The 20,433-nt window shown below is 35.6% G+C and overlaps 1 protein-coding gene and 1 long non-coding RNA gene across 2 annotated transcripts; one reads left to right on the plus strand and one right to left on the minus strand.

The window, feature by feature from the left end:
• The first annotated feature begins 9,895 nt into the window (after positions 1–9,895).
• LOC137746612 (CBL-interacting serine/threonine-protein kinase 6-like) lies at positions 9,896–11,720 on the plus strand. The gene has a single exon (XM_068486621.1). The coding sequence runs from the start codon at positions 10,207–10,209 to the stop codon at positions 11,503–11,505; it is 1,299 nt and encodes a 432-aa protein (XP_068342722.1). The 5' UTR covers positions 9,896–10,206; the 3' UTR covers positions 11,506–11,720.
• A 6,842-nt stretch (positions 11,721–18,562) lies between these two features.
• On the minus strand, positions 18,563–19,039 carry LOC137746629 (uncharacterized). The gene is made up of 2 exons (XR_011069885.1): positions 18,953–19,039; positions 18,563–18,861 (listed from the first exon to the last, which is right to left on the minus strand). It is a non-coding gene; the product is annotated as an uncharacterized lncRNA (long non-coding RNA).
• Positions 19,040–20,433: the final 1,394 nt, after the last annotated feature.

Below are 20,433 nucleotides of genomic sequence, written 5' to 3' on the forward strand. Positions count from 1 at the left end.
GATAACATATAACAATTGATGTGATTATTGTAGTTTGTCTTCAGATCAGATCTTCAATATTACATGTGTACAGAAAGAATGCGTGGAATAAAACTGCAACGAAACAGTGAGAGCTTCAGACATGTAGCCAGTTGCATCAATCCTGCAAATCTGGGGTCAATATGAAATTAAAAATAATAGTAGCAATAATTTTTGAAATATTGCATATATCTTTCTCTCGTGCTAGGAGTGTCACATCTTGTGACATCGATTGTCCAACAATAATAAGATGAAGGCAATATTGCATGTATCCTTTGATGATATTGCAATAATGCTAACTTCATCAAATCATATAATTTGTGTATATAATGGGTGTGTGTGTACACAGATGTGATCGCTTCTATTGCACAGGGCTCCAAAATTTTGGGAGCCCCCAAAAATATTTTTTATTGAATATAATAATATATAAAATAATATTATATAAAAATAATATATAGAAATACTAATCAAATAAATAAAAAAATATATAAAAATTTGATGGGTCCAAAAGTCATCAGATTACTACCTAAAATCTTTACGAAATTGTATAAAATAATAATTAACAAGGGGCAAAGCTAATCAATCAAAGATGGAGAACCCCATTGATCGATGCAAACAATTCAGAGACTCCGGCTTCTTCTCTCACGCCAAAGTCTCATCGCTGCTTCCCACTTTTATTCTTTCACACCAAATTACCAGAAGTCAGCATCCCACACATGTCGCCAGTGTCCCAATCTACTTCCCTTCTCTCTTCGTCCAATTGTTATATCTCCCACAAATTATTAAACCCTAATTTATAAATCTATGAAATTGAAGAAAAACTTCCAAATCATGAAGGCAATTCAACTGATTAGAGTGATGTAGACTTTGATCAAAGTAAGATATTTACTAATTTAAGTATATTGACTTGAAATTTGAAGATTTGGGTATTTCTCATCTATAATGATTTTTTTCTTTCTTTTGTACTTTTCAAGGCAAAATCAAAAGAATAGCAGTCATAAAAAATTACTAGACGCACACGTATTACGGACTATCATGCTTCATTGTTCATACTTACTATAATTTTATTGTGATCTTGTTTGAGATATAAAAGATGGCACCTATTAGAAAATATTTATCTGACTACTTGAAGCATCAAAGAAAAAGAAAAGTTGAACATTTGACTCAGTCTCAAAAAGGAGCTATTGTTAGTTATTAGTACTGTGGTTACTTCGTAGCTTTCTTTATATTTAATAATATTTAGAAAGAGATGGTTAGTTAGTTTTAAAGTTTATTTCGATATATAGATATAAACATATTAGGGTTTTATATACACATACATATATTGCTCGTTATTTTCTGAGTTCCGAATAAATGAACACTCTTTCATCTGGGTTCGAATCTTCCTTCTTATATTTCAAATAAAAGAATAAAAAACTACTGAAACGCCAAAACTTGGATGTCCTTCAGCCGTACAATTTGGAAGAAAGCAAGAAGCAATTAATTAAATAAATTTGGCTCATGATCAAAGATTCCAGATCGAACCATGGATCAAAGAAGACAAGCAGCAATTAATTAATCATACAAAAAGGCATTATATTTCTGGGTAATTGGCATACATACAGCTTAAAGATTCAAAAGATCTGATAATTAACATATTGCAACTTGGACGCAGAGTTGCAGCAAAGTATGTAGCTGGCTGCTGACTAATTTGTCGACTAGCACATTTTATGATCCTTAATTTGCTCTTTAATTTTAAGTAGGGTCATGGATCAAATCCCAATTTATCACATGACTTTAATTAATATAATAATTTATAAACTCTACGCGTTATTGATAATCATTCTCTCAATGTTAATTTCACTAAGCAATGACTTGTGAATTTAAAAAATTTTAAAGGTAGGAGAGTGGTCTAACTTCTTATAGAAGCACATATAATTTTTTCAACTATTAAATATAAAACAACACTACTCACTCACAAGTGGCGACACTTAAGTAAAAATGTGGACAATAGTTAATTAGGTGACGTACAACATGTCGACCTTCACTCCTCATCAACTTTCATGTTATTTAATTTACAAAATTGTCTACAAATTTAGTCTCCCTAGCATTACACTTAAAAATAATCAAAGCGGTTTATTTGTCGACAAAGCTAAGCATGGGCAACAAATTGTAGTCTTAATTAATATAAGTTGCAATGATCCAATCTAGCACATTAAAATATGATCGGATGCACGACTTTGCAAATACTTGGTCATACTTTGACATGAGTTTTCCGTGAAGTAAAGGATCGATTTCTTTAATACAAACTAGCATTTGCCTACACACTTTATGTGTATGAACATATTTTTTTAGAAAATGAGAAAGAGAGAGAGAGAGAGAGAGGGAGAGAGAGGGAGAGAGAGAGAGAACGTGGGAGGAATGGGAAGTTTTTGTTTTTGATTTTTTAAAATTTTTTTAATTTATAAATATTGAAGGTATTTTAACATCAGGTGAGATTTCAATAAAAAACAGCAAAATTTGAACCTGTGAAATTACATTATTGCGCATCATTTTTTTTGTATGATAGAAGACTAAGTAGTCTTTTCACCATCTTTTAGTTAACAAAGATGGTTTCATTAATTAATAAAGATAATATTAAGTAGAGAATTCGAACTCGAGATATCAACACAAGAGAGAATGCAATTTGAACATAAAACATTTCGTTTTGAAATTAAAAGTAAAAAGTTAAGAAGCAAATTCCAAATTTCCTTTCGATCCTATCGAAGCTATATATTCCAAACTAATTATTTACTTCGACAAAAAAAAAAAAAAAAAAAAAAAAAAAGACTAATTATTTACAAGATATAAAAAATAAAAATAAAATAGAAAAAGTTCCCAGACTATAGCTAATTAGAATTATATTTGTCTGGTCCACTAAAAAAATGGCAAAAGAGGGTGACATTTTGTATTTTATGTTATTTTGATGGAAAAAAGAGGTGGTTGTTGTGATCTCTATCTGCAGTTTGGTATTTATAACCTCTTTCATCTTTTGGATCGCAAATTTGTGGCTCAGTAAATTTTATTTGTTTGTCCCCTTTAAGTGGTCCATCGTTTTCAGCCAGCCTAATAATATAGATGATGATTATTATGGCTCACTCATAGATTAATAGTTTAAAACATAGGATGCATTGTTGGTGATTTATGCCATTCAAAATATAGGTGCAACATTTAGTGGTCATTATGGTTATATGTTCGACGATACGAGGCAACTTCTGCAGGACTTCAAACAAGGGAAAATCACATTTGGTCGAAGAGAGACGAATAAGGTGGCTCATCGCCTTGCAAGGTTTAGTCTTACGGTTGATCACCCGGTTTCTTGGTTTGAAGAACCTCCTGATGTAATTTCTCATTTATTATTAAAGGATAGTACTAGTAGTTAATTTGGTGCGGGATGCTTCTTTTCCCTTTAATCGGGTTGAAAGCCCCGGCAAGGTTTTTATCAAGGCCTATTGTAAGCATCCTATTCTCAATTTGTACGTATTTCAATCTTCAATGAATATCGTACTCTTCTTAAAAAAAAAAACGATACGAATGGTTACACTCCTTTGATAAATTAAAATAAGAATCTGAAATCTATTTTTTCGTACGTAAATTACTCTTTTAAACCTTACAAAAAAATCTGGAAAAAATAAGAAGAGGAATTATACGTCATGATCTTGCAAATAACAATATTATATTTTCTTTATTATCTTTGCAGTTATATCTTATCTTATGTAGTTATTTAATATATGCGATATTTTGTCAATAGTATTTCTCTCTTCGTAAGTAAGAGATTTTAAATTTTTTTATTAAAGGTGAATTCGACATTAGCATGTATACCTCTATATTCACTAAATTGTGCCAAGAATCGGCCTGAAGCACCTGCATCTGCATGCGGATGTAGATGCTTTATAGCTATTCAGTATTCATGAGATCAGATAAATCAATTCATATATACATATATACATACATATATACATATATTATATTACATGCACCTGCAAACAAACATAACGAAAGGAATCTTGTCAATAATGAGTGCACCAATATCATGTGAAATTGTCTCTAAGAATCTGTTTCAATGGACCTGCATATGAGCATTTCCTAGCTATGTATACACACTTAAATTCTGAAAGAGAAAATTTTGCTTACCAGCGCAGAATATACTATTCATTGAATTACCGAGATCCATGAAGTATGCAGAGTAAGTCAAGCTCATACAATGAGAAATAATGTTGTGGCGATGTCATTATGTTATTTTGACCGATCAAGTAGAGAGGATCACGATTGAACAGCGACACAATGAAATGGAAATTCCAAACTTCTAAGCAACGGTGGTGTTCATGCATAGTTTGTATAACTATAGTAGCTGAAACTATGATAATTGTAAATTTGCAATAGATAACCCAATAAATAGCATTGCTGAATCACCAAATTGAAAACCGAACAAATAGTTTTCGGTTTGATTCGCTTTGTCAAATTATGTTCGATTTTTTTGGTTTCGCTTCATTTTTTTTGGTTTTTAGTTTTTCAAACCTACCCCTATTGTTGGGGACCTTTTTAAAATTTTAAAATTTTTAGGCATAACAACCATAAATACCAAAACTTTCACATCAATTTATATATTTCTAACAATATTTAGGGTTTATGCGTCTCTTCCAAGAACTAAGAAAACTGGCATGAAGGAAGGGCATGTGGGCTCAAATTGATAAACGGAAGGACAGAAAAACAAGCACAGCTGCACAAAGCATGTATGTTTTTGTGTTGAGTGACCTGAACCAGAAAAAAAAAAAAAAGCAAAACTCCCCCCCCAAAAAAAAAAAAAAAAATCCTCCCTTTTCTTTTTTTAATGTTTATGTTTGCTCCATTCCATACGTAAGCTGTATTATTAACATTAATCACGAGACCGAATTAATCAAGGCCATGATGAGTGAGTGTGCCTATGACAATTTAAGAATAATTGATATTATTTTATTTTTTTGAACAAATGATATTATCTACATTAAAAGAGTGAGTATAGCCTCACAATAAACTAACAATAATGTGGTTCAAGTTCGCCTTTGGCGAAAATCTAACCTAAGATCTCTCATTTATAAGTAAAGAAAATATCACTAAACCGTAGTACTAAATGGCAAAAAATAACAATTAAAAAAATTTACTATAATTAAAAGGAAAAATAACAATTAAGAGAGAACTTTTCAAACTGTGGAATGCCAAAAAATTTAATAATTAAACGGAAAAATAAAAAAGAGAGAAAATAATCATAAGTGTTGGTGGGCGGGTACAGTGTGTGTCAAATAGCATGGCCGCCATAAGCAAGAAGATGGGCACAACTGATCAGATGTTTCTCTGTCACAGCTACTTCCGCCCTTCCTCGCTTATTTTTTGTTCAAACCAGAGCATGCATGCATGCAGCCGCCCAAAAAGTTGCGGTTCTGGCAATTTCTCTTAGCTAAGCCTGCGGTCTGCTATTTGCACGCCACACAAGACTCAACAGAAACAGAAACTTAATTGACTGACACTCTTTGCACACAAGCTGCATATGAATTTCATGTCCGCATTGATACTTTATACCACAATCTGCTACCAACATTATCGATACTATTATGAGTAACTCATTTATTAATTATTAGGTATTTTATTATAAAGATATCTCAGTAATAGCAGGAGTGTAAACTCTTATATATTAATTATTTATTTTATTATGTGATTGATGTGAAATTTTATTCTCTAAATAATAGCAGTGCTTGTGCTTGGAAGGTAATAAATACTTCTACTTATTTTATTTGAAGCAAGCACGATGAAACCGTTAATTTGTTTAATTTATAAATAACTAAAAAATTATTAAATTAAATAAATTTTTTAAAAGAGATATCTATATAATAAAAAGTAAAAACTTTAATTATAACACACATACAGTAAAATAATATCACATCATCGTCCTTCTTTGAAACAACAAAAAGTGTATTACAACTCAATTAGAGTTGGAAAACCAACAAAGTTTATGAAAAGTTTATAAGTGGAGATAATAGTGACGTACGATATATCGGTGGGTCTTCAAGTTAAAAATTACTACATTAATCGAAGATATTTGTTGGAAATTAGTGACAAAGAAACAATAACAGATGGATCCACTATTACATGCATAAGCTGTCTTGGTTTTTAGCAATCCAATCCATAAATATCGAGTGGTTTAACTTCAAGCGTAAGCTTTCTCTAGTCCTCGGTCCGCTCATGTTTTTTATGGATTCAAACTGCGGCTACAAAGTCACCACCACCAATACAACCACCTCTCTCAGTCTTTGTGGCTTTGATAATCGAGAAATGTTTAGTTGTGACGGAAACACGGATGATATATCACGTGTTTTTATGCAAGTAGTGGAAAATTTTAATTTTTAAGTTATTAATCTTTTAACACACATAATCCACCATTTATATAGGGACACGTGATGTACCACTTCGTGCGACGCCTGATAATCCATGATGATATATTATGAAGTCCGGCTCAAGTTAAAGATAGAATTAATCGACGCTAAGCAAACTTCAAATTCCAAATACAGAAAATAGTTTATGGCACATATTCACTTAATACTAGTGATTTATGCAGTTTCGTTTTCTCTTGTTGCACCGCTTTAGAAAATCACTCTAACATGAAGGAGATGGTTTTCCGATGCGGGAGCGGGACATGCTTTAACACGTACTCATGTCAAATTATCTTTTTAGCGAGTTACACATAAAGATAACTGTGAGTCCGTACGTAACACATTTTTATTTGCGTGTCGGGATTTGATTCAAGTTTTTCAAGTTGAATTTTCATTTTATTATGCTCGAGTAGCATGCTAAAGTTTTAGAAGCAGTCCAACAATCAATTATAAATCCGCATCAATAATATCTATAATATAATCTCATGTGGAATCCAATAGATGTTAATTTTATACAATTTTTTGTTTATGAAATTAATAATAAAACATCACAAACCGAAGTAATATGAACATCTAAGTAAACATGTCGGTATTTGCTCATGAAGTTTACCACAACCTGATTATGAAATGAAAGGTTAGGTGTATGTCGGCGTACAGTCCACCATATAGAGTACTCGAAACTAGGCCTGGCAAACGCGTTCTGTTTTGTCTTAGTTTGTGTCGTTTTCGTGTTATATCCGTTATCTTAACGTGTCGTATCAAACTTGTTATTTTAATGAGTTTTTGACAGGTGACCCAATAAAGACTCGATTTGTTAACGGATCGTGTTGTTTCGTGCTGGATTAATGTATCATGCAAGAAATTGTCATGCATAATAACTAGATCTTGCAAACGATATCTTATTAGATTCTTAACAGGTGATTCGATAACGACTTAAAACGTTAACGAGTCCTTGACGAGTTACCTGAAAGTAACTCGACTAGTTAACATATTAACTCAAATTTTTTTATTTTAGTGTCGTTTTGTACCGACTTAGTGCATCGTGAAAAAGATTGTCAAAATCATGCATGCATAGGTTGTTTTCTGAGTTTTCACTTACCAAATAACACACCAACTGGCAACGTAAGAACCGCGTGGGGTCCACCACCAATTATGGGAACACGTGTCTCTCAATAAATGGGTAGTTTCTAGAAATGCATTTGACCTTTGAATACACTTATACATACATGAAACCAACCCTAGCTATTTAAGGAATAAAAGAAGGATATACGCAATCACCACTCGTTCTTTTAACTTTACTTTATTACCATCTTAGGCAATAAAATTAACAGAACGAAACTTCCAAACAATGCGAGGACCAAAATCATATTTTGATAAAAATGAAATTACAGCTCTTATCTCATACGTAGTTCGACATCCCATATCATCACTCACATTATTCGGAGAAACCTTATCAAACGCATTTGGCCCACAAAATTATTAAAAAAAAACGTAAATATATTGTTTTCTCATTTTGTAATCTTTATTAATCTCTATTAATTAATAAAACACTCATTGTCAACCAAAATTCTATGAAATTACCTGTTTAACCCTCTAATTAAAACAGAACATGAAAATGAAATATGGGGCAGAAATGTAATTTCACACAACCAAATTTTGCTGTTTTTTTTCAAAACCTCACCTACATATAATCCTAACGTATCTCTAGTTTAAAAAAAAATTAAAAAAATAAAAATAAAATAAAACTTCCCGCTCCCACATTCTCTATCACTCTTTTCCTCTCTTCTTCTATTTCAAAAATAAAAAATAAAAAATTTTCTCACATGTATGTGCCCATATGCTAGTATCCATAATATGATCTCATGTGGAATCCAATAGATGTTAACTTTATACAATTTTTTGTTCATGAAATTAATAATAAAACATCACAAACCGAAGTAATATGAACACCTAAGTAAACATGTCAGTATTTGCTCATGAAGTTTACCACAAGCGGATTATGAAATGAAAGGTTAGGTGTATGTCGGGGCACAGTCCATCATATAGAGTCGAAACTAGGCAAATGGGTCATGTTTTATTGTACTCGTGTCGTTTTTGTGTCATACCCGTTATCTTAACGTGTAATATCAAACCCGTTATCTAAATGAGTTTTTGACAAGTGACCCAATAAAGACTCAATTTGTTAACGGATTGTGTCGTTTTGTATTGGGTTAACACATCATGCAAGAAATTATCATGTCTGCTGTCTAGGTCTTGCAAACGATATCTTGTCGGATTATTAACAAGTGACCCAATAACAACTCGAAACATTAACGAGTTACCCGATAATAACCCGATTAGTTACTATATTAACTCAAAATTCGTTATTTTAATATCGTTTCGTACGTGCATCGTGTAAAAGATTGTCCGACTCATGTATGCATGAGGTTGTTTTCTGAGTTTCACCTACCAATTAAGACACCAAGTGGCAAAGTAAGAATCGAGTGGGGTCCACCTCCAAATATGGGAACACGTGTCCCTCAATAAATGGGTAGGTTCTAGAAATGCATTTGACCTCTGAATACACTTATACATACATGAAACCAACCCTAGCTATTTAAGGAAACACGCAATCACCACTCGTTCTTTTAACTTTACTTTATTACCATCTTAGGCAATATAAAATGCAAAATCAACAGAATGATACTTTCCAAACAATACGAGGACCAAAATCATATTTTGATAAAAATGAAATTACAGCTCTTATCACATATGGTAGTTACACGTCCCATATCATCCCACACATTATTCGGAGAAACCTTATCAAACGCATTTGGCCAACAAAATTATAAAAAAAAAAACGTAAAAGTATATTATTTTCTCATTTTGTATTATGATTTCTAAAATTCCCTTGAAATCCGAAACTAGAAACCTAAAGCTCTTCATCCCTAGGTTGTGGAGAAATTTTTCGTTGTGACGATAATCCAAGTGCTACATTATGTGTTTTAATAAAAGTGATGAAAATTTTTATTTTTTAAGTTATTAACTTTTTAGCACACATATCCCACCATTTGCACAGTGACATGTGGTGTACCACTTCATGTATTGGTCACATTGTGAAGAGATTTTTTAATGTCACCGGTACACGGAGTAGTACACCATGTGTTACTATGCAAATGGTGGGATATGTGTGCTAAAAAGTTAATAACTTAAAAAATAAAATTTCCTACCACTCGTATTAAAACACATGATGTATCATTTGTGTTCCCGTTACAACTAAAAATTTTCGCAAGAGAAAGTCTAACACGTGTCAGTAACCAAATAACAACCAAGCCAGCTTTGACACGTGACCTACATGAAGTGGCTCGACAGTCGACACCGCTGACACAGTGGTAAGCCGACACGGGGGTAAAATCGTAATTCGGACACCAAGAGCGCTATATATGCAGAGGCTATGAAACGAAGATAAAGAGAAAAAGAAAGAGAGGCCAAAACCTAAAAGAGCTCAGCCGCCGCGAACGGTGGTGCTTTCGGAAACCCAAAATATTTAAATCGTCTTAGCAAACTGAAGCTGGTTAGGGAATGCAGAGAGATGAGAGAAGCTTCGCTGCCCAAGCCTGAGCTTTCACTACGTGCCAAACGCTGCATCGGCGGCAGGAATTGTCACCGGAAACACGTAGAGGACGGGTGATCCATTCGCCTCTTTTCTTGTTTTCCGCAGCGGTTACGTTTTTTCTCAGAGGCAACACCTTTCGTGTATTTATTTTAAAGTTTGTTTTAGTTACCAATGGCCGAGCAGAAAGAAAGCGGCGGCAGCTCGTTGCTGCATGGCAAGTACGAGCTGGGCCGTCTTCTGGGTCACGGCACCTTCGCCAAGGTCTACCACGCCCGCCACCTGCAGAGCGGGAAGAACGTAGCGATGAAGGTTGTGGGGAAGGAGAAGGTGATTAAGGTGGGGATGATGGAGCAGATCAAAAGGGAGATCTCCGTCATGAGGATGGTGAAGCACCCCAACATCGTCGAGCTCCACGAGGTCATGGCGAGTAAGTCCAAGATCTACTTCGCCATGGATCTGGTCCGCGGCGGTGAGCTCTTCGCCAAAATCGCCAAGGGCCGGCTCAGGGAGGACGTTGCCAGAGTCTACTTCCAGCAGCTCATCTCCGCCATAGATTTCTGCCACAGCCGCGGCGTTTACCACCGGGATCTGAAGCCGGAGAACCTCCTCCTAGACCAGGACGGCAACTTGAAGGTCACCGACTTCGGGCTTAGCGCTTTTACCGAGCACTTGAAGCAGGACGGGCTTCTCCATACCACATGCGGCACGCCGGCGTACGTGGCTCCGGAGGTCATCGGAAAAAAAGGATACGACGGAGCCAAGGCGGATCTCTGGTCCTGCGGCGTCATCCTCTACGTGCTTCTCGCCGGGTTTTTGCCGTTTCAAGACGACAATCTCGTGGCCATGTACCGGAAGATTTACAGAGGAGATTTCAAATGCCCACCGTGGTTCTCGTCTGAGGCCCGGAGACTCGTGACGAAGCTTCTCGACCCGAACCCGAGTACCCGAATCACCATTTCCAAGGTCATGGACTCCTCCTGGTTCAAGAAATCGATTCCCAAAGTCGTACTGACGAAACAGGAGCAGGAGTTCGACGAGCCGAGCGAGAAGAACACGTCGAAGCAGACGGAGACGCTGAACGCGTTTCACATAATATCGCTGTCGGAGGGTTTTGATCTGTCGCCGCTCTTCGAGGAGAAGAAGCGGGAGGAGAGGGAGGAGCTGCGGTTCGTGACAACGCGGTCGGCGAGCAGCGTGATTTCGAAGCTGGAGGAGGTGGCGGCGGCGGGGAAGTTCAGGATAAAGAAGAGCGACTCGATGGTGAGGCTGCAGGGGCAGGAGACCGGGCGGAAGGGGAAGCTGGCGATAGCGGCGGAGATATTCGCCGTGACGCCGTCGTTTTTGGTGGTGGAGGTGAAGAAGGACAATGGTGATACGTTGGAGTACAACCAGTTCTGCAGTGAGGAGCTGCGGCCGGCACTCAAGGACATCGTGTGGACATCCCCCGTCGACGGCGGCTTGATTGATTAAGATTTTAAGATTGTGATTAGTGTGTGGTTAATTGTTGGTGTTGTTTCGATTAATTAAGTTGGAATCGGAACCGGCCGGGCTGTCCCGTGACGTCCCTCTCTGTCGTTTTAATCTGTTTTTCATGATTCTCTTTGTGTGTGTGCTGTGAAAGGTGAAACTGTGAATTTATGTGAATATGTGCAGCTTAATTTCACATAAGCTTTTCCTTTTATTTATTTTCTTAGAAATGTGAATATTTACAAAGCCATTTCACAATGGTTTGCTAACCTATTTACATCATGACTCAGTTAATCGTAATCTTAGTTTAGGATTTGTTTGAGACCCTTTTTAATTTTTTGTTAAAATATAATATACTCTCAACTATGTTTAGAATAAGAGAAATGTCAATAAAACTCTCAAAAATTACGTTAAATTATGAGGTGACACAAAGTTTATAAAAATTTACTGTTCTTTTTGTTCTCGATTGTAGAACCGGGGCTTTCTAGATCGTCAAAAAACGTTTGAATTTGTGAGGAAGCATTTGATGTTACTTACTAATTTACTTTTACAAAGCAGTCTCAAACAAGCATTTAGTTTTAAACACTTCAAAATATACGTCGTTTTTGTATTTGGATGAGTAGAACTTGTCAAACAAAAAGTAAACGTAAACATATCACCGCGAGACCAATTGGTCATGGGCTTATCTTATTTGTATAAGAAAGAGCGATAATTGGCCAAGTAAAGTGATAACTTGAAATCTTGGTCATTATTTACCCCTTATCTTATCTCAAATGTTGGGTCAATTAAAGTTGCTAGATGTGTTATTTGCTTTACACGCGAGCAGGCCTTACTTTTCCCTCCCCTTGGTGGCAAATTCGGGTACGTGAGATGGATGATGAGTCATGAAATCCCATTTAATTTTTAATATAGTAAAATTTGGACGATAAGTGAGGTGGGGCTTGGTTATTGTATGATTGGTTTTTCCATCATTATCTTTTCCTCATCAACCATGTGCTCAATTATTGTCCCCGATTTTTTTACTGAACACTTGCAAGTTGCAAATTCTTGTGCCTCGCTCATCTCTAATGCATCAGAAAATCTTAGTTTTAAATATTACCGTTCGTCCTTTTTAATGAGAGATTTTTTAGTATATTCAAAATACAGATATGTATGTCATATGTTATTATACAAGTGAAAAATATTTGTTAAAAAAAAAAAAAAAAAAAAAAGAACTTTTCTCAACTTGTATAATAACATGTGACATATTTAGTGTGTTCTTGACACATTGAGAAATCTCTCCTCTATAAGACATCAATCCATTTACAAGTTTTGTGTCAAATTGAAATTTATATTTAGGTTTCGTTATAGTATTTGAAATTTCGACACCATGAGCGAGCACGCTGAATTGTTAAAACTCATATTTGAGTTTTGGTTCCAATGTTTTCTTCTCAAGACTCTTGGTATCCGTATTTGAAAATAATATAAGAAAACTCAAACCTACCATCACTGTTGGACTAAAATATAAAAAGACAATGTTTTTTGCACCTCCCATTTTATGCACTACACTCCCCTGTTTATTTTGAGCATTTAGATTGAACAAATTCAAATTAAATTTAGAAACAAAAATCATAAATAAGAGTGTAGAATGAGAAAAATGAGTGTGCAGAACTCATTTCTCGCTTGCCCATTATTAATGCCTCATTGTTATTCTTAAAATATGATATAACGTTATCCTTGACACTTGCCTTGTTTCATTTTGTGGTCCATTCAATTATGGATGCAAGGCTGCTCATATTAGGAGCTAAAATTGATTGATTGTCGTACACAACTTGGCATTTGATATAACAACTGTCCCATATGCTATGCTATCTCCATGCATGAAACAACGAGAGGTTCTTAAGCTTTTGTGTGGCCTTGATTTGTCCTTACCGTGCAAAAAAAACCTGTCAACTATATGGTTGAGTCTCGAAACTTACCCATTGGAATGCTATTGGTATTAACGCTAGGCCCTCGCATTGTCGGGCAGCTAGTGGGACTATCTAGCTTAATTAGTAAGACAAAGAGTAGAGAGTAGCCAATTTGGATTCACAAGATTCAAAGAGGCAGCAACCGCATGGGTTAACATCCCATTCTCTAGATTTGCCCCGTCCATCTTCCACCCAGCATTATTTGCATTATTTTTTCTTCTTGTTGTGCAATAATTAGAATATGTTTTAAGAATAAACAATATTATCTATACTAAAAGGGTAAAGAAATGAGCAAGCCTCAGAAAATATAACATTCTTGGATTCATCTACTAATATTATATTTTGGTGGTATTTAACTTTATTTATAAATGAGAAATCTTAAATTCGATTCTTATAAATAACAATTTCACTATCTTATTATGTAGTTGATCCTTTGTGTGGCCAGGTCTTCACCTCCAATATCGCTGTATCCAAAAATATTCTCGAGTTTAAGGCTTCTTCTGTCACATATAGTATGCGACTCTCTGGTGACTTCTGCCATCATTCTTTTGTTCACTCAAACCATCACCCATCACTGATTGGAAATATTTTTCAATGTGTGGGGAACTCAACCGATACATCAAGTGTTATAACACAAGTGGTTAGAATTGTTTTTTTTTTTTTTTTAAATACCTAACTACTTGTATTATGATACTTAATGTACCGGGCATATTCTCAACACTAAAAAATTTCTCCTCTGATTTGAGTGCCAATTGGTACCTTGTTAACTCAAGTTTAATTATAATAATAATGAATGATTGACTCTAATCAAACATGCACCGTCCCATGCGAATTATATAAGCGTACCACATTCAGCTCGTAATCATGTTTCTTTGATATTAAATTCGAAAATCAAGGAGAATATCCTTCTTCTTCACGAGAAATTTTTAATGGTAACAGGAATACAAGTGGTACAACACATGTTTTAATCTACCAACGCACACTACAAGTTAAGCAAGATTTATAATACTTAAACAGATGGGGGCCCCTGTTTGATTACGACTAATTACGAAAGCAACGTTGCTTGATTAGTGTTCATAATACACAAGGCACTGGTTCATGATTAATTATAATAACTCATTACGAAAGCAACGTTGTTTGATTAGTGTTCATAATACACAAGGCACTGGTTCATGATTAATTATAATAACTCATTAATTAGTCTATGTATTAGAGACAAATTAGGTTACTGCCCTTGCTGTGACGTTGAAATCGTATGAGTGGAATAATTTATCTTTCTGCCAGTTAATAATGCCACTTAATAATACGGCCTAATAGTATTTCTCTTCACTTGTAAGTGCGAAGTTTTAGGTTCGATTCTCGCCAAAGGCGAATTTGAACCAAATTATTACTAGCGCATTGTCAGGTTAAGCCTACTCTCTTTCCTTTGGAGTAGGATTCTCTCTCCCTCTTTTTTTCCCTCCCCTTCCCTCCCATCCTGTATGAATGGTCACGGTTAAGTCACATCAATATCTTATATTAATTTTTTTATAGAAAGAGAAAGACAAAATAAAGAATGTGAGAGGAGGGGAGAGAATCCTACTTCCTTGGTTGGTTTGCTTAGACAGAGTTGTCATTGTCCTAAGAAGTAGTGCTATAGCTTAGGTTGATATCTATTATTTTGGAGCAACTGAGATCCTCTTCAGATCTCATGCTCCATAGCCCACTAACTCAGTAATTCAGACCATTCAATTTAAATTATGCAGTCCTTATTAGGTTATTCTTCTAGCCCACTTCACATAAGCTCTCTCTCCAAATCCCATATCTCTCTCTCTCATCAACAATCCAGATTATTCGGTCGGTCAATTTCGGAATATGAGATCCGAATAGGATCTCGATCCATTTTGAAGGACCTTGGTGTCTCGCAGTGGAAAAAGTTAACATTTCTTATGTTGGTTTAAGAGCTTTTGGACACCCTTTAATTTCTTACAAACTGTTTTAGGTGTAAATTCTACCGATGTGTTTTTAACAATTGCTAGCAAACATTAGTTTCACCACATAACTGTGACTAGGCTCCAAGGAAACGTGGTGGAATAGTAAGATCCAATTGTTCCACATTGGAAACTTAATCTATCTTGAACTAGGTTAATATAATACGTTAGGTGATTTAGTTAGAGGACCCAATTGTCTCCAACTATGGACCAATGTAGTTCGTCTATTGTTAGAGAACCCGACCAGTTCTTTATCTCCCACCAGAAGAAAAACATTTAGGGCTGGTTTGGTATTACTATGTTTTGAAAAAAAAACCTCTTCTGTTATGCTGTGAGAATAAGCAGCTATGAAATAAAGCAGCAGAGTGTTTGGTAAACTTTTTGTAAAAGTGCTTTTGAAAAAAAAAAAAAACAGTATTATAGTGTTTGATAAACTTTTATGTAAAACATATGTGTAAAAGCTGGTTTTTCAAAGCTAGGTTTTGCAGCTTTGTGTATTTGGCTTTTTTTCACCCAAAACTGTGAAAAAAAGCTAAAGCTGAATGTTTACCAAACAGAAAAAAGCTCTCTGCTTTTTTTGATAGCCACTTTTTTCAGAATCAGCTCAGTATCAAGCTAGGGTTTATTAGATTGGTTAAGAGCTATTGAGGACGCTTCTCTTACAGACTGTTAAAGGGGCAAGTTTTACTCGTTTAGTCATGCTATTGGCAAAACCGAGACAGTTACGTTCTAAAATTCATATAGCCGACCATATTTAGTGGAAAAAGACTGATTGTTGTTGATGTAGTTTGTATTAAGAACTGGTATCAAACCCTAGTTTCATCATGAAACTGAGCCTAGACTCCTCAGAAGCGCGGTGGAATGTCACGGCCCAATTGTTCCGCACTGGAAAGCTTAGCACATGATCTTGAGCTAGGTTGGCCGTTAATTAGGTACATCATCCATCGATGTGTCAATGTTAATGTTGGTATGAAATGACAACATATATCACTTCATATACCCTAGTTGTTATTATATCAATATCATGACCATGGATCAAGGTTAATCAAAATAATAGGACTCAGGATTTTGTCATTCAGATACATGGCAGTGTGTCTATGCTTCCATCTGTTTGGGGACGCAAGATTATATTATTCGGAATGTTGCCTTCTGTCATATCAGCATCACAATCCTAATACGTGGGCTAATTAGTTTTTATTCACAGAAAAACAACCCTTGTTTTTTTTTTTTTTTTGGGGAAATTTGTCTTTTTGTCCAGTAGGCTTACCAAACGAGTTGTCTTTGTCATGTTCGTGTCGTTTTTGTCTCATGCTCGTTAACTTGATGGATTGTCGTGTCAAATCCGTTATCTTAAGGGGTTCTTAACAGATAAACCAATAGCGACCTTATTCGTTTACAAGTTGTGATGGGTTATAATGGGTTATGCAAGAAATTGCCATGTCTAACATCTAGATTTGGTAAACAATATCTTATCGGTTCTTAATCGAATGACCCAATAATGACCCGATTTGTTATCGGGTTCTTAACAGTAACTTGATAACGACTCGACTCATCAACAGATTGAACATTTAATTTGTTATTTTCATGTTATTTCTTGTCGGATTAACAAGTCATTCAAGAAATTGTCAGACATATTTTGTCCATACAAGGCACATGGTTTTTAGGGTTCACGAGGGAAGTTGCTATATAATCTAAAAATAAAATCTCATAAAATTCATTTGCCTTAAAAATATATAAAATACTAGCTGTACATAAATTGTTGGAAGAATAACTCATAATATCTCCCAACTACCAGGAATTATGTAGTAGTATAAAATATAAATCATGTTTAACAGAAAAACTATGAAGAAAAACTAATCATTCTTCGAGACAATAGTAGAGGTAATTAAACTAATCAATTTGCAATTATATTGGGGAAATTTAGAAAAATAACTAAAATTTTGACCCTATATAAAATTATAGCCACAATTTTAATTTTATAATAATTATAACCAAAAGTTGATATGAAACTACTGAGATACCCTTAATGACTAAGTACTTCCTCTTTCTTCCTAAACCCACCCGAATACTCGTTGTACTCGATCTCCATCCGACCGATCTCCATCTGATTCAGATCCGAAGGGAAGTTGTGATCGAAAAGATGAGCATGTGATCATTCACTTCACACGGGTGTGTTTGCCTTATCAGCCAAATATACCCTCTTATTAAGTCTCGCACACAAATTGTCATCTCCTCCATGCATCGTGACCGTCTGATCACCTTCATTTTCTTCATTCAACTCCCAAATAGAGGGAGTGCGAGTGGGAGGGTCTTACTCGCACAGCCGCGGACACCCGTCAAGCGTATCTAGGCACTCTATTGGGACACAATCCCCCTCGTCACCTTCACTGAAAAAAACAGTACTTCTTGTAGTAGATGAACTAGTATTATCATTGTTATCGATCATGAAAGGATCCAGCCCAACAATAAAGTCTCCTCCATGGCTCAGCCAATACAGCATTCTGTTGGAAGCAACGCCAATACACCGACCCAACAGTGCTGCCCGAAAGGCTGATGGGGATGATAGAATGAACTCCCTCCATTCACCGGGCTCAGAGAAAAAGATCTGCGCTTTAAATTCGCAGGAAACTGTTTCATAATTATCATGTGATGATTGCAGATGTAGTAATCACGCTGACTACACATGCTTGCGCAGCACAAAACTAAGTCGTTGTAGGTACCTACCACGACTGGCTCTTGTTTCAAACTGTGGATACTCACAAGCCTTTTGAACAACTGAGCTAGCGAAGTAGAGGATGGTGAAATTCTATAAAAGAATTCCCCCCCCCGCCCCCCCCCCCCCCCCCAATTGTTGAATTATAAGTATTTGAGCTGAATAGGTTTTAGAATAAGTTTTGTTTTAAATTGATGTATTCACTTGTGCAGAATGAGGCAAAGTGTAAATGTCTAGTTTTGTAAAAGGGCCATGAGTGCCATGTGTATTCACTTGTTCATCGTTTGTTCTTTCTGTTCAGCTCCATCTAAACACTCATTGATTCCAGTAACACTAACACCCATTCATGCTTATGGAGGTACCTATCGGTTTATTCTTACGATTCCTCTGGACGCATAGAAAACGGGAGATAGAGTGATGATCTGACATGAGCGTGCACCAACGCTTGGAAACGAGCTTGCATTGAGAAACAGAATTAAACAAGGAAGTCCACAAAGGATTTCAACCAAAAGAGAGTCAGGCAGATCATCAATATTTTTGGTTGATAGCCTGTTTGCCGCTAGCGTTGAGATATTTTTTTGTCCTTTAGAGTGATGAATATGATCATCAGAGGCGAGGCTGAGGCCGGTGGTGCTGCTGCTGCTGAGGACGGCTGGGTTATTGTACTGCTACTGCGGGGTGTTTTCATGGCGACGGCATGATTCTGCAAATGGCGACCGGCATGATTCTGCAAATGGACTTGAAGATTTAATTACAACATTTTCGAGACTGCAAAAATAGAGAATCGAAAGGAACTGAGGGAGTTGAAAATTAAGTACAAGTATGGTTGCCGCAATTGATGATCACAGCTACACGCACGCATCGGAGCGTCTATATTCCTTAACCTCCTAGGATTAGGAATAGGAAAAGTAGCAGGATTAGAATCCTAACCCTAGGGATGGGCAACGATTATGGCGGACGGGTAACCGCGGTTATTTACTCATAACCGTTTACCCGTTGGGTAATTGCTTCAATGGTTATACCCCATACCCATAACCATTTATGAACGGTTAACCATACCTATTTAATCATAACTGTTTAACACCCATTTATCTTTTTTTTTTTTTTTTTTTTAAACCATTACCCATTTTTTATCTGTCTACATATTTTTTGACAATTAAACACCATTATAGGTACATTCATCGTACATTTCCATATTTTAATTTTTTTTAAATCCTTATACCATTTCAATAATTAAAATAATTGCCGACAAAGACACAACGGCGTGCACTCTTACGTGGGTTATTTATATGCTCTGCAAGCGCCCTCATATGCAAGAAAAGGTTGCAACGGAAGTTCGAGAAGCACCAAATCTGAAAGATGATTCAAGCATTGTTGAACTTACAGACAGTCTTAATGAAGATGCCCTTAATAAAATGCAATATCTCTTAGCAGCTTTGACTAAGACACAGAGGCTCTACCCTGCAATTCCACTGGTAAGTTGACTAACGTCTTAACTAAATCTAATGCATGCATACTGCAATGGAAATGATTTCAGCGCGCTCCTGTTTATTTTTTGTCACTTAAATTTCTTTTGATTTATTCAATTTAAGGATAAAAATACTCCATGGATTATTGTTTATTATTTTTTAATTAATTAAAACACCGCTATATAAACCACACTATAGTCAATAGCATTGATCTAAGTTTTGTCCGATAGAGAACATGATTTGTGTTAATTTTACATATATAAAATAAATGGGTAAACGGTTACCCATTTATAATCGCGGTTAATACCCATAACTACCCATTTAAATTTCACGGGTAAACGGTTATCCCCATAACCATTTATTTATCTAAACGGTTACCCATAACCGTAACTATGAAGTTTAAATGGGCGGGTAACCATGGATATTTTGCCCATCCCTACCTAACCCTAATGCTCTGAAACCAAAATTACATTTTAGCCATTTATTTAAACTTATAATATTAGTTTCAACTCATGTCTGACTTTATTTGGGTTAATTCTTATAAGCCATAGTTGCCCAAAACCTAAGACCTTATCGGTGCATTTGTTGCACCGTACTATTTCGAATTTGATTAACTTCAGCGATTAATTTGGGTTGATTTAGAATAGACTAACTTAGTAAAGTATTTGACGTAGTTTCGGACTAAAAAGCAAGATAATAATTTGTTTTTTTTGGTATTCTTTTTTATTTTCTAGAATTCTCTGTCTCTCCCCTTTTCTTTGCTCGCATGATCTCTCCTCCTTTTTCTCCATATCTTCCATTTTCCTTTCCCGTCCAACTCCTTCTACTAT

This window comes from Pyrus communis, chromosome 10, assembly GCF_963583255.1.
Source record: "Pyrus communis chromosome 10, drPyrComm1.1, whole genome shotgun sequence".
NCBI classification, from domain to species: domain Eukaryota; kingdom Viridiplantae; phylum Streptophyta; class Magnoliopsida; order Rosales; family Rosaceae; genus Pyrus; species Pyrus communis.

Excerpts from the sequence above, each read along its gene's own strand:
- LOC137746612 (XM_068486621.1), top strand. The coding sequence starts at position 10,207 with ATGGCCGAGCAGAAAGAAAGCGGCGGCAGCTCGTTGCTGCATGGCAAG.